The sequence below is a fragment of the Bos mutus genome, chromosome 23 (genome assembly GCF_027580195.1).
Source record: "Bos mutus isolate GX-2022 chromosome 23, NWIPB_WYAK_1.1, whole genome shotgun sequence".
In the NCBI taxonomy this organism is placed as follows: Eukaryota; Metazoa; Chordata; class Mammalia; order Artiodactyla; family Bovidae; genus Bos; species Bos mutus.
In genome coordinates, this window is record NC_091639.1 from 18,688,597 (window position 1) to 18,704,138 (window position 15,542).

The 15,542-nt window shown below is 43.0% G+C and overlaps 1 protein-coding gene across 2 annotated transcripts in view; it reads right to left on the minus strand.

The window, feature by feature from the left end:
- Positions 1 to 15,542, minus strand: part of GPLD1 (glycosylphosphatidylinositol specific phospholipase D1) — a 52,556-nt gene that overhangs the window by 12,053 nt on the left and 24,961 nt on the right. For both annotated transcript variants that reach the window (XM_070361465.1, XM_070361466.1), the window contains 5 exons: positions 13,766 to 13,831; positions 11,882 to 12,002; positions 8,562 to 8,698; positions 5,141 to 5,327; positions 45 to 155 (listed from right to left, as the gene is read on the minus strand). In XM_070361465.1, coding sequence (XP_070217566.1) covers positions 45 to 155; positions 5,141 to 5,327; positions 8,562 to 8,698; positions 11,882 to 12,002; positions 13,766 to 13,831 — 622 coding nt within the window. The remainder of the gene's footprint in view (positions 1 to 44; positions 156 to 5,140; positions 5,328 to 8,561; positions 8,699 to 11,881; positions 12,003 to 13,765; positions 13,832 to 15,542) is intronic.

Genomic DNA, 15,542 nt, shown 5'->3' on the forward strand with positions numbered 1-15,542 from the left:
AGCCTCCACTCCCACTATCCTCCCCTCCCCACCAGCCTCCTTACTGTGTATGTGAGCTTCTCGGAGCCCACCGAGGGGGCTCCCACCGCCAGGTCAGGCACGCCATCCATGTTAAAGTCTAGCACAGCCACAGCCGAGCCAAATCGACCTGAGGGCTGAAGAGACACCAGTTACTCCCCCTGGGCCGAGCCACAACCTTCTGAAGAGCACACCTCACTCCCTGGGGACCCCATCGAGCACCCAGGACCGAGGAACAAGACTGTAGCCTGCTCGTAACACATCCATGACCCTCCAGATGGCTAGCTCACCCTAAAGATGTTTCTGGCACATCTGTCTGCCTCAAGGAGAAGAAAAGGTGCCGGAGAGAAGACTGTAGGTCCAAAAGATACACAAATGTAAAGAACAGACTGTTGGACTCTGTGGAAGAAGGCGAGGGTAGGATGATTTGAGAGAATAGCATTGAAACATGTATATTAACATATGTGAAATAGATCGCCAGTCCAGGTTTGATGCATGAGGCAGGGTGCTCAGGGCTGGTGCACTGGGATGACCCTGAGAGATGATGGGGAACACATGTACACCCATGGCTGATTCATGTGAATGTATAGCAAAGCCACCACAATATTATAAAGTAATTAGCCTCCAATTAAAATTAAAAAAAAAAAAGAGTATAGGTCCTTAAAAGTTCTAGGTTTTCAGAAAATGGTCTTGTGTATCCTTATTAAGGACTAGACTCCTCTTGGAAAGTACCCAAAATGATAATCACTTAACAGCAACTAATGTCTGTCTAATATTCAAGATGTTCTAGAGCTGTACTGACCAGTGCAGTATTCACTAGATAAATGTGGCTGTAACATTTAAATTACTTAAGTCAATTTTTCAGTTTCACTGGCCACATTCAAATGTTGAGAAATCAAAACACTTAGTAGCTCCTATACTGAACAGCACAGCTTTAAAGCATCTCCATCATTACCGAAGGGTCTATTGATTCTGCTGTAGACACTGTTCAAGCATTTTACATGGAATATTAGCCTCTAATTTCATGTTTTACAGATGGAAAATTCAGCCCATTCAGGTACCATTTTCTTCCAAGGTGGGTTTTCTAGATCTTCTATCTCCTGCTGTCTGGAATCAGCCTAGACATAAAGGTAACTGATGAGGTTCTCCTATCCTTTCACAGCTTATCTAGCAATGAAGAGTCTTGCACAAATGATGCTTGCTACATCACACACACACCCCAGAACCCACATCTCTTATTTGTTGGTTAATCTCTCTCTTATTTGTTGGTTAATCTCAGATGTGCAATGGCATCTGAGAACACAGCCCCTTTCTACCAGGAAGGGGGAGGTGTGGTGGGTACTTAATAAACGAGAAAGGATTGCCTGGAGATAGAAGCAAGCTGGGGCAGGTTGGGGACCCATAAGAAGGGGCCCCTGCCAGCTGAAAATAGGTTCATTTCATCAACACCAGCTCTACTAGCAAGCCCTCCTGCAGGGTAACTCATTCCAAGAAAAAGCATAGCATTCTAAAATAGGCAGATGCTTGATGGAATTCCAGCTGAGCTATTTCAAGTTCTAAAAGACGATGCTATTAAATTTTTTACTGCACTCAATATGCTAGCAAATTTGGAAAACTCAGTGCAGGCCACAGGACTGGAAAAGGTCAGTTTTCATTCCAATCCCAAAGAAAGGCAATGCCAAAGAATGTTCAAAATACCACACAGTTGCACTCATCTCACACACTAGCAAAGTAATGCTCAAATTCTCCAAGTGAGGCTTCAATAGTACATGAACCGTGAACTTCTAGATGTTCAATCTGGGTTTAGCAAAGGCAGAGGAACCAGAGATCAATTGCCAACATCCACTGGATCATAGAAAAAGCAAGACAGTTCCAGAAAAACATTTACTTCTGCTTTATTGATTATGCCAAAGCCTTTGACTGTGTGGATCACAACAAATTGGAAAATTCTTAAAGAAATAGGAATACCAGACCACCTTACTTGCCTCCTGAGAAATCCGTATGCAAGTCAAAAAGCAACATTTAGGACTCAACATGGAACAATGGACAGGTTCCAAATTGGGAAAGGAGTACATCAAGGCTGTATATTGTCACCCTGATTATTTAACTTATATGCAGAGTACATCATGCGAAATGCCAGGCTGGATGAAGCACAATCTGGAATCAAGACTGCCAGGAGGAATATTAATAACTTCAGATATGCAGACGACACCACCCTTATGGCAGAAAGCGAAGAACTGAAGAGCCTCTTGATGAAAGTGAAAGAGAAGAATGAAAAAGTTGGCTTAAAACTCAACATTCAAAAAACAAAGATCATGGCATCTGGTCCCTTCACTTCCTGGCAAATAGATGGGGAAAAAAATGGAAACAATGACAGACTATTTTCTTGGTCTCCAAAATTACTGCAGATGGTGACTGCAGCCATGAAATTAAAAGACTCTTGCTCCTTGGAAGAAAAGCTACGACCAACCTAGACAGCATATTAAAAAGCAGAAACATTACTTTGCTGACAAAGGTCCATTTAGTCAAAGCTATGGTTTTTCCAGTAGTCATGTATGGATGTGAGAGCTGGACCATAATGAAAGCTGAGCTCCAAAAACTGATGCTTTTGAAGTGTGGTGTTGTGGAAGATGCTTGAGAGTCCCTTGAACTGCAAGGTGATCAAACCAGTCAATCCTAAAGGAAATCAACCCTGAATATTCATTGGAAGGACTGATGCTGAAATTGAAACTCCAATACTTTGGCCACCTGATGCAAAAAACAGACTCATTGGGGAAGGCCCTGATGCTGGGAAAGATTGAAGGCAGGAGGAGAAGGGGACAACAGAGGATGAGATTGGTTGGATGGCATCACCAACTCAATGGTCATGAGTTGAAGCAAGCTCTAGGAGTTGGTGATGGACAGGGAGGCCTGGTGTGCTGTAGTCCATTGGGTCACAAAGAGTCAGATACAACTGAGCAACTGAACTGAATTTGAGATATCTATCTTAATCTTCCATTTTATAGATAAGGACCAGAAAGGTTAACTGCAGACCAAGAATGATGGCTACAAGATTCCCATCTTGTAATTCCCATCTCGCATGCCATATGTGGCATCTTCCCCATTACTTAAGGACACTGGGAGACAAAGGCATGGAGTTACCTCCTTCCTCACTCCAAGGATCTTGGATGGAGTTTCCCATCCACAGGAAGCAGCTGCTTCTCTTACTCCTTGTCTACAGGAGCCCAAAGGATTATACTTTACACCACAGTCTGACAGGGGAATGGCTTGGTGAAGAAGAAAGAAGTAACAGGAATGGGTTAATTTATTTTGGACCTTTTTCATGTGGTGTCAGAAGGGCCCAGAAAATGCTGTCCCTGTCCCTCTGGGACTGTGTGATCACGTATTCTGCCATCAACTTAGTAACACCTCTTGGACTCAGGGGCTCCTTCCATCAGAGCTTAAAGTGAAAGTGAAGTCGCTCAGTCCTGTCCAACTCTTTGCAACCCCATAGACTGTAGCCTGCCAGGCTCTTCCATGCATGGGATTTTCCAGGCAAGAATACTGGAGTGGGTCGCTGTTTCCTTCTCCAGGGGATCTTCTCAACCCAGGGATTGAACCTGGGTCTCCTATACTGCAGGCAGACTCTTTACCATCTGAGCCACCAGGGAAGACCTATCAGAGCTTAAACTAGATTATAAACCACTGGACTTTTCATTATTTAAAGTATGTTCAGGAGCACCATCCTATTTTTTCACACCATTAACTCCACAATGAAAGGTTTAGTGGGGTGTCTGGGACAAGTAAAAGTCTGACCCCCAACTCCCCTGATGCTTGACATTTGGAGTCTGCAGTGCCACCAAAGACCCCACACTCATCTGTGGTGGGTAACAGGGCTCAATCAGCCCCTCCTTACTTATCCCTCACGTAAGGACGAATACCAATCATGTCCAGGAGGAAAACTCTCCAGGTCTCTAGTGCTTCCAAGAGGAACTCATGCTGCCTTCATGTGGAACATCTATCTGTACAGTCACTGTGGGATTTTTCTGGTAATGAATAACCACTTAACACAAAGGAATAAAATCTGACCAAAGTCTAGAGTTTAGTTAATAGTAATTGACCAGTGTTGGTCTCCTAATTTGGACAAGAATGCCATAATTATGTAAGATGTTAACACAGGGAAAACTGGGTCGAGGGTACATGGGGACTCTCTGGACTGTCTTTACAACTTTTCTGTGAATTTAAAATTCTTCCAAGAGGACTTCCCTGGTGGTCCAGTGGTTAAGAATCCACCTGCCAATACAGGAGACATGGGTTCAATTTCTGCTCCAAGAAGATTCCACATGCTGTGAAGCAACATGTTGCTTAGTTGAGAAGATCCCTTGGAGAAGGAAACAGCAACACGTGTAACCCACCTGCTACAACTACTGCAGCTCGTGCCCCCCAGAGCCTGTCTCTCCAACAAGAGACACATGTGTCTGCCTCTTTGCAATCGCATGGATTATAGCCCATGAGACTCCTCTGTCTATGGAATTTTCCAGGTAAGAATACTGGAGTGGGTTGCCATTTCTTCCTTCAGGGGATCTTCCCAACCCAAGGATTGAACCCACGTCTCCTGCAATGGCAGGCAGATTCTTTACCACTGAGCTACCTGGGAAGCTCCACAATGAGAAGTCCACACACCTCACCTAGAGAGTAGACACCTCTCACTGCAACTAGAGGAAGCCCATCCACAGCAATGAAGCTCCAGCACAACCAAAAATAAATGTTTTTAAAATTTTTTAAATAAAATTCTTACAAGATAAAAAAACAATTTATATTAAAAAAAAACACCCCAACAAAACAAAACAAGGTTTTGTATTATCATATTATCAAGACATCACATCCTGATTGGTTATTCAAAGGCACTCGATAGTATGGGTGTTTAGGAAGGTGTCGGACAAACCATTAAAAGATAGAGAGACAATGAGATCAATGAAGTGAACATGCTTTTCAAAATAAAAGTCACTACACAGATGCAGGCCCCTGGCTGTTTGTTACTATCATTGTTCTCGCCATTGGACATTTATCCTGGAGAGTGTGCCGGGAAAGGCTGGCAGTGGCTTATCAACTTTGAAAGGGAAAATGTGAGATGCGGCCTCACCTGGAAACCCTCCAGGATCCCGTGGGCCTCCTTGTCCAGGTCCAGGTCGACAGGGGGCAAGCCCAGGTCATTGCCATAGATGAGGTACACGCGCCCCACGTGAATGCGGCCTGGGTGGCTGTAGCCAGGGGCACCCACCACCAGGTCACCATATCCATCCTGGTTGAGATCAGCTGAAGTCATTGCCCTGTAAGAAGAAGAGAGAACCCACGGCAGTGCTACTGAGAGCTCTGGGCAGAACTGTCTCCTGTTCCTTTCTAGATTTTAGAATTTAACTTCCTCTCATTGGTTTTTCCATCCAAAAATATTCAGAGGTTATATTCACTTCTGAGGTTATATTGTTTGTGGGATTCAGTCTTGTTCTCCGGAGGAAAAAAACAAAAGACGAAATTGGACAAATCAAGGCCTCGGAGCATTTCTGGACCATAGAACCTGAACACACAAAAAACACCCTCACAAAGCTTCTTGTTCTACATGCAAAACCCAGAGCAGACAAAGCACAATTCCAGGCTCCACCTGAGAACAGAGAGGAAACTCACCTCGAGCCAGTGACACAGATCGTTTTACAATTGGCTCGATGCAGCTCAGTTTGTCAGCTGATCAAAGACAAGCTTGTGGTAAGTAGACCATTTTATTTCTACCATAGCTACACAGAGTGCCTTATATTGGAAAAAATTAAAGAGACTTAGTGGATGTTTCTAAATAAGAGTCTATGACCTGCTGGTTAAAGAGAGGGACAAACTGAGTCAATTGTTCAAATGTCTCATTTGGGGCTGGAATGACCAAGTCATGTATTTATTTTGGCTCTGATGGCCACATAAAGAATAAATAGCAGGGACTGCTCTGGTGGTTCAGTGTTTAGGACTCCACCTGCCAATGCAGGGGACATGAGTTCGATCCCTGGTCCCAGAAGATTCCATGTGCTGCAGGCAACTAAGCCAGTGCACCACAACTACTAAGCCTGCGTGCTGCAACCACTGAAGCTCCCGTGCCTAGAGCCCCTGCTCTGCAACAAGAGAAGCCAGTGTGATGAGAAGCCCACACGCCACAACAAAGCAGCAGCCCCACTTGCCGCAACTAGAGAAAGCCTATGAAGACCGAGTGCAGCCAAAAATAATTTTTTTAAAAACAAGAAACAGCAGAACAGAGGAAAAAGAGAAGAGCAGTTTCTAACGGGTGTGACGCCTGTTGGATGGGGTCAGACACACACCATGGAGACACTGCTGGTCTGTATTCTCAAGGTGGGACCCTGGCCAGTAATGGCCCCCGAGAAGGAGCTCTGTGCTGCACCCCTGTCCATGTGGCAAACAGCCCAGCAGAAGGCCCTCATTTGGATTTTCAGGAAGGCGGCCAAGAAGAACCATTCATTATTCACAAATGAACAGCCAGTTAAGATAGCACTCACCCCCCATTCCTTGGGCTGGAGCTGAATACATTAGCAGCCTGAAGAGGAAGGGCTGTTGGTTTATTGTTCCAAGGAAATTGCAATGTTATTTGTATTTTAAAAGTGTGATTTTTTAAAATACATTTTATAAAAACCTCCAAAAAAAACACTTTTACATCCTTGGGCTGTTTGGTTGTGAAACAGAGTCCCCCTAAAACAAAGCTCCCTTATCAAGTTTATGATTAATCTCTCTATCCAAACCTTTATTCCCTTTCTTGTGCCCTCTGACCTCAATCCTGTGCTAACTGAACACTAATCAACCAGAGTAAGATGACTAAAACTACTATTGTCCATAACACTGTTAATGTACTGTAATTGATGTTGTAGATGTCATCATTAACGTACAAACACAGCTTGTTTCTTCAGGGCAGGATAAGCTAACAGATCCCCAAACCATGGACCACCTGGCCAGAGAATTGCAAACCAGAAACATCCTAACCCCTGAAATTATGATTAAGAAATGTCACAGGCTGTTGATCCCAGCTTCCTTGGTCTTCCCCTTTAAAACACTCTAACTCAGAGACCAAATTGGAGTGGACCTGAGGCTTATCCCCATCGCCCTTGCTTGGTGCCCTGCAATAAACGCTGTGCTTTCCTTCACCACCACCTGCTGTCAGTACACTGACTTTGCTATGCAGCAGGTGATGGAAACCTAAGTTGAGTTTGGTAACAGTTGTTCTTTAAAAATCAGAGGAATCCCTAAAATTCTCTTTATTATTGTGGTGTCCCAGGCTTTTGCCTTATGAAGTTATAATAGTCCTGTCAGTATAATAGCCACCCACTTTTATCCTAATGTCATTAGATGCCCAAAAACGTGTAATAATCTATCTCCAAAAAACACTGAAGTTTTAAAAATATTCTATAATGTAATAGTTTATTGCTGTGGTTATTTAATAAAGTCAAACTTCCTTATATTTAAACATGTTTTTTGGTCAGAATGACAATCATCAAAAAGTCTACAAATAATAAATGCTGGAGAGGGTGTGGAGAAAAGGGAACCCTCTTACACTGTTGATGGGAATGTAAATTGATACAGCCACTATGGAAGACAGTATGGAGATTCCTTAAAAAACTAGGAATAAAACCACCATATGACCCAGTAATCCCACTCCTAGGCATATATCCTGAGGAAACCAAAACTGAAAAAACATGTACCCCAATGTTCATTGCAGCACTATGTAATAGCTAGAACATGGAAGCAACCTAGATGTCCATAGACAGATGAATGGATAAAGAAGTTGTGGTACATATGCACAATAGAATATTACCCAGCCATAAAAAGGAATGCATTTGAGTCAGTTTTAATGAAGTGGATGAACCTATTATACATTAGATAGGATGAGCCTATTATACAGAGTAAGTCAGAAAGAGAAAGATAAATATCGTATACTAACACATACATACAGACTCTAGAAAGATGGCACCAAAGAATTTTTTGCAGGGCAGCAATGGAGAAACAGACATAGAAAACAGACCTATGGACACGGGGAGAGGGGAGGAAAGGGTGAGATGTATGGAGAGAGTAACATGGAAACTTACATTACCATATGTAAAATAGATAGCCAATGGGAATTTCCTGTATGTCTCAGGGAACTCAAACAGAGGCTTTGTATCAACCTAGAGGGGTGGGATGCGGAGGGAGATGGGAGGGAGGTTCAAGAAGGAGGGGACATATGTATACCTAAGGCTGATTCATGTAGAGGTTTGACAGAAAACAATAAAATTCTGTAAAGCAATTACCCTCAATTAAAAAATAAATAATTTTTTTTAAATCAAGGTTTAACAAAAAAACATTTTTTGAGCAATTTTAAGGAGATAGTTTTATCTTTACCATAAATTAAGCAATAAATTCATGTTTTTGTTGATAAACTGATTGGAAAATGAAGTGTTAACAGGCACCATGTTAAATACTTGCGAGTGACTGCTTGAAATTAATAGTGATGAAAACGTTCAGGAATTAGATACACTCATACCTACCAACCAAGCCTTGTGTAGGGAAATGACAAGTAGTAAGATGCTGAGGGGCTAGAAACATGTGTCAGTGGCTGAGAGCTGCCAATAAACATCTCCCGTATACTCCTCTCCAAAGACTTGTACATGAAGGATAAGGAATCCTGAAATTAAATGATTACAGACAGAAAAAGACATAGCATAATCAACAAAGCTACCACTTCATGTCAAAGGCATTAGACTTTAAGAAATAAGTTTGAGGTTTTTTTAACATCTATTTATTTATTTGGCTGCACTGGGTCCCAGTTGGGGCACACAGGATCTTCAGTCTTCATTGCAGCATGTGGGTCCTTTAGTTGCATCATCTGAACTCTTAGTTGTGGTATGTGGGACCCAGCCCCCTGACTAGGGATCAAGCCCAGGCCCCTGGGAGCACAGAGTCCCAGCCACTGGACCACCAGGGAAGTCCTAAGAAACAAGTTTTCACAAGTGCTGAAAAATAACTTATTGACTCCTATCAACATGTAAGGAGACTTAAGACTGGAAATTAGGAGAGTGAAATCATACCCGCAATATATGCTCAGGGATGGGAGTTCTAGCCTAAAGGTCAGGACCATCACGAGAAGAAAGAGTCAGTTGAGATTAACCTGAACCAACCAAGTTAGGATAGTCTATTAATGTGCAGGATGTAACCAAACAAAATAATTGTTAAAAAATTAAAATTTTTAGAAGGTAAGTCCACTCAAATCTAGAACTATAAATATATTTGTGTATATATATATCCACCTTTTCTCCCCACAAACAAATGAACTGGAATGCCACCACGATGCCAGAAACCCTCCCAACCATATTCAGATTGAGAGGCTGCTAGATTTGCTTTGAGTCCCAAGAAGCTGGGAAGGCATGAGGGGCTGGAAGCTGTGTGCAAGAGAAATGGGGGGACAGCAAGGCCCCCAGCTTAGGGTGCCGAATTGTTCTTAGTGTGGTTACTGCAGACACACACAGACAAGAGTGGGCCCAAGCAAACTGGCCAGGCACTAGATCCATCCAAGTTCAGGGAACACAACTCAAAATCCACCCCAGGTGACATAAGATCAAATGAGAACTGTCGGCTGCCCCAGAGCAGGTTCAGCTCAGAGCCGTGGGGAGCCCTGGACGCCCAGGCTCCAGAGAAGCACAGCTTAGAAGAGCCCTGCAGGAAGGGACTCAGCCTTCTGTTTTTCCAGTCTAACCTCTCTGGCAGGTCGCCCCCGGATTGCTCACCTGAGGCCCACTTTTGGCTTCCTCTTTCATTCAGAAATAGCCATACCAGGCATCACGCCAGGCCTTGGGAATGTAAACTCCTTCTCTTACACAACTTTTCCTTTCGTGAAGGAGACAGATACAAATAATTGCAGCATGCGTGATGTGTGTTTGGACAGAGCTTCCTGGTCTACGTCTCGGTACATCATTTGCAGAACTCATTGCAAAATGAAAATGCAGAGCTGCTTGTTCAAAAGTTATTAAGAATTTGACCCTCCTCCACTGCTGGTGAGAATGAAAATTGATACAACCACTATGGAGATGAGTATGCAGTTTCCTCAGAAAACTAAAAATGGGATTTATTATATGATCCAGTAATCCCACTCCTGGGCAAATATCCAGAGAAAACCATGAATTCAGAAAAATACATGCACACCAATGTTCATTGCAGCGCTATTTACAATAGCCAAGATATGGAAGTAACCTAAATGTCCATCAACAGAAGAATGAACAAAGAAGATGTGGTGTGTGTGTGTATATCTATTTACACACACACACACACACACACCAGAATACTACTCAGCCATAAAAAAGAACAATATAATGTTATTTGCAGCCAGATGGATGGACCTAGAGATTATCATACAAAGTGAAATAAATCAGACAGAGAAAAACAAATATCATATCATAAGCGGAATCTTCAAAAAATGATACAGGGAACTTATTTACAAAACAGAGACTAACAGACTTTGAAAACAAACTTACGGTTACCAGAGGGGAAACAGTGTGGGAGAGAAAATTAAGAGTTTGGAATCAACCCATACCCACTGCTATGTATAAAATAGATCATCAACAAGGACCTACTCTAGAGCACAGGGAACTCAATACTCTGTAACAATCTACACAGGAAAAGAATTTGAAAAAGAAGGGCTATATATGTACATGTATAACTAAATCACTTAGCCATACACCTGAAAGGAGCACAGCATTGTAAGTCAACTACACTTCAGTATAAAATAAAATTTAAATTTAAAAAAGGTAAGAATGTTAAGGCAATAACAGCAGAACATTAAACCAAATATGGGGAGGGACTCCTGGTAGTCCAGTAGCTAAGACTCCATGATCCCAATGTAGGGGCATCAGTTCAACCCCTGGTCAGGGAACTAGATCCCACATGCTGCAATTAAGATCGAGTGCAGCCAAATAAACAAATATTTTAAAACTTTAAAATGAGTAAATAAACCAAGTAGGCGGCCCTTCTAAGCACGACGAAGGGGACCTTCTACATGACTGCACAGGCGGCGCACCGTGAAGCGGGCTCTATGGGGCCCTCACCCAGGTCACAAAATCGTTTAAACCCTTCTCTACAATCTGATGCCGATTCCCCTTCCCGACTCTCGCAAGTACTTTGATTCCTTGTCTTGTGTTCCGGGCAAATAAGACTGCTCAAATTTCCAAACATCCTGAAACTTTCCTAACCCATTACCAGAAATACATGCTCAGTGACGAAAAACTATTAGTTGGCTACTATTTAAGGCCTAACTCAGATTCCAGCTTCTGCATGAAACCTTCTCTGATGACAGTTACATAATATTTTTTTAATCTGAGAGGCTGTGTCTCTCCTCCCACCAACCATGGTATAGTTGCATCTTACTCAGAAATGGTTAATTTTGTATTTATCACCCCATTAGACTAAAATTTTCTAAACATCAGAGACTATTTCCCTTTCATCTTCTATCGCCCCAGCAGAATGGCTGACACTTAAGATGATCTCATGGAGGAACTGGATAGGCAGTGGCATTCCCTTGGTGTGGGGCTTTGCACTATGAGCCTGCAATACTGCTGACACATTTTGCACCAAGGACAGAGCAGGAGTGACCCAAGGGCCACCTTGAGCTCCACTGGGCTTTCCAAAGGCCACTGAGGTTCAGACCTTCGACATAGGATGTCTCCAGAACAAACCAGACTTGAAGACCAAGGATACTTGTGAGCCTGGCTCATGCCCAGATGACTTTCACTGAACGATTAAACAGCCAGTGATCCTACAAAATGCAGTATCACAGGAAGCAGAATGTACCTCTCCATTAAAAGCAGAAAATTCTTACCATGGTCCAGGAATCCACACTAAAGAACACTCCTCTTTTGGTATAGTTTATATGCTTTCCAATATTTTTAGTTAGGGCTGCAGTCACATTTTTATGAAAACCATTTTTCTGTACTTTTGAGCTGTTAGAAAGAGAGAGGAATGAAATAGTTAAGACTGAGGAAATAGCAACTCACCCTTATTCAGGGTGAATTGAAGATGTAATCAAGTTAACCCCAGGTTAAAATGTCATAAAATTTTAACATCTGCAAGTTGAAGAAACAGCAACACAAAAAGCAAAATTTTAGAAAAACTTCTATAGGATATTCCACAACACCTTTTAATAAACCCATTTCCAAGGTTGAAAAAGCCAGTCCTTACAAAAATATTTTCTGTAGCCTCAAAGTTCTATAAGTGTATGAGTTTGAATTCTTTCCAGATTACTAAAAAAAAAAATCAGAAGTTAAATCAACATTTCATATTAATGGCCCAGAAATGGTCATAGCTATTCAGGAAACTGGTATGCAAGTGGACTGATTTTGCTTTAAAGACATGGGAGAATTAATTATACAATAAAAATACATTTTTAAATCCTATGTTTTCACAAGTCTACATATCAGATCCCTAAAAAGCCAGGCAGGTTTCAGAAATGCTTACAGATGGGCCACAGATGAACAAAGAGGGCCTAAGACATCAGCCAGTGTAGGGACCCCAACAATCTAGAGTTCTTAAACCCAACCTAAAGACATTCAGTTATATTAAAACAAAACTTGCCTGATTCGAATAACTTAAACAGTATGGGCTTCCCTGAACTGTTTTTTGTACACTTTCAATTCTCTTGAAGCTCTGAACTCTCTCCTTAGCATCTTTTATGGCAATGATTTTCTTTTTGAGTATCTAACACTTGCTCACCCTTAAATATCTTGGCCGAAGCATCAACTCTTCACAGGAAGTCTCCTGTGACTGAGTTAGGACACTCTGTGGTACATCATGAGAGCCCAGTGCTTGCCCTTCCTAACGCTCAAGGGTACTGACAAGTTCTCGTTCAGTGACCATCTGGCCACCCGCCAGGCCATCCATCCTCTGAGAGCAGAAGCTGTTTCTGTCTTGTTCACAATGAGGTCTCTAAATGCCTAAACTAGTTCCTGGTACCTAATGATGAGGAAATATTATAATTTGTACTATCTTATTAGTAATATAGTATCTATAGGATTAATATAGTTATTAAATGCATGAATAAATGGTTGGTACCCAACTCCAGCAGGGAGTACCACCTCATAGAATACAAATCAGACCCTCTGGCTCTTTTCCTCAGAAACTAACTGAAAGGGCTTCTCCCCACCAGTATCATTGATGGGAAGAATATGGTCACTAATGGCAATAATGGTGAAGATGATAATATGATTAGCTATCATTTACTAGTTAGTGAGCAGCTTAGTAATGTGGTTTGCTAAGTTGTGTCCAGCTCTTTTGCAACCCCATGGATTGTAGCCCGTCAGCCTCTTCTGTCCGTGGGATTTCCCAGGCAAAAATACTGGAGTGGGTTGCCATTTCCTTCTCCAAGGGATCTTCCTGATCCAGGGCTCAAACCCACATCTCCTGCACCTCCTGCACTGGCATGCAGGTTCTTCACCACTGGCACCACCTCGGAAGCCCTACTAAGGTGGTAATTGCTTTCTATCCATTCATGCACATACCACAACTCTGGGAGTATGGATATGTATTTTTTCCAGTTTTCCAGAGGAAGCTGAAGCTCAAAAAATAATTAGGCAACTTGTTTAAAAATCACACAATGGCAGCCCCGGAGCTGGAACCTCTGTCTACAAAGCCCATGTTTTCAGAGTCTACTGAGCACCTCTCTGAGTGAGATGCTCTTTTTCTGTGAGTCATTTGGGAGTCCACTTACCCATGGGTGTTGTTTTGTTGACCGCCACATGTGATGAACAGAGGGTTCTCAGGGAGGTTGCAGTTACTGGGGAAAATAGTCAAACGAGTTAGGTGTTTTTCTACCTTCTGTTCAAGCATGAATTTTTCTGAGAATCAGTGTCACATTTCAAGCCATCTCCCCAAAGTCTTAGTGTAGAGGTGTTTATGACTTAGCCAGACAGGACTGGTGAAGGGCCTGAGTCCTACTTGATAAGGGTAGATAAGCAGGTGGTGCCATGGTAACACAGGCCACCCCAAACCACTGGTCACCCCCAGACTCAGCTTCCCCTTCCTCCCAATTCCATCTGCTGAGTTCTCCCTGCTGACAGGAACCATCTCAGAGTTAGAGACTGAAAGAAAATCACTCCCAACTGTGTCACCTTCTGCCCATTGATGTTTGGTGTTATAATTTCTCAGTCTCATTCCTTTCAAAGCTAAAATTTTTTAAATTGCCTGGTGGGGATTTCCCTGGCTAACACTTCACAGTCCCTGTGCAGGGGGCCTGGGGTCGATCCCTGGTTGGGGAACTAGATCCCACACGCTGCAACTATGATCAAAGATCCTGAGTGCCACAACTAAGACCAGTGCAGCCAAATAAATGTTTTTTTTAATTTTTAAAATAAAATTCCCTGGTGTTCCAGTGGCTAGGACTCTGCACTTTCACTGCCATGGGCCCAGGTTCCATCCCTGGTTGGGGAACTAAGATACCATAAAGCCACTGGGCACAGCCAAAAAAACAAATAAAAATAGCTGCAGCGCTTCTAACCTTTGCTTTAATAAAAATTAAAAACAAAAATTTACAAACTCAATAATTAAGTAGGTAACTAAGTCTGCCTTTTTACAAGTAAAAAGGCTCTGATAGAATGTAAGACGTGAACTTTCTTCCTAACACTGAACAGACACACTAAGAGAGCGGGGATTACATAAGAGTTTATTCTAGGATGAAGACTATTTGGAGGGAGAGGAAGACTGGAAAATCCCCTGGACAGAGGAGCTGCCACAGACCCTCTTTCCCCCTGCTGGCTGATGCTTAAGCTGTCCTTTCCCTGCAGGAGTTCTGTCTACGGTAGTCCCTATCCAGACCCGGCCCTACCCTGCCCAGTTCAGCAGCATGGGAGGGGCTCCATCCTGAGTGGTGTGGTTGGAAATGGGTTCTGAGAGAACCTCGGCTCCCTCAGACCATGAACAGATCCTGTGAGAGCCAAAATGTCTAATGTTGCAGTTGGAACTGGGGACAAGACCCGTCTACCCTGGTCTGCATCTGAATCTCTGGTTGACATTCATCCTGGGTGTGCTGGGACAGAGCAGAAAAGGAGCTGGAGGTTGAGATGCTCTCCCATTGGGGCTGCATGTCAGATTCCAACAGAAGGCTGCGCCTTACAAATGCCTTCATTTCCGACTTTCTTTTGGAGTATGGGGCTTAAGTGAAATGCCCTCTGAAACCCTGGAGCCCTGAGTGCTCAATCAGTGTGGAGAGGAAGATGGCCGTATCCACTGCTGGAGCATGGGGAGGTGGGCACCCCAGCCCACAGCATGAGGTCTCCCAAAAGAAACAGATGTTGCACAGCTGGGGAAGCAGATTCCTTCTCACCTGAGCCATTTCTCCCAGGTCATGAACTTAGCAAAATCTACCTCTCCATCCCTAGGACAGGAGAGACAGCAGCAAACCCAACCAGATGGGAGTAAGTTGGAGTTTTGAAGTGACAGTTTCCATTCTTTCCCTGCTTCATTAGGACATGACAACACTTCCTGAGACT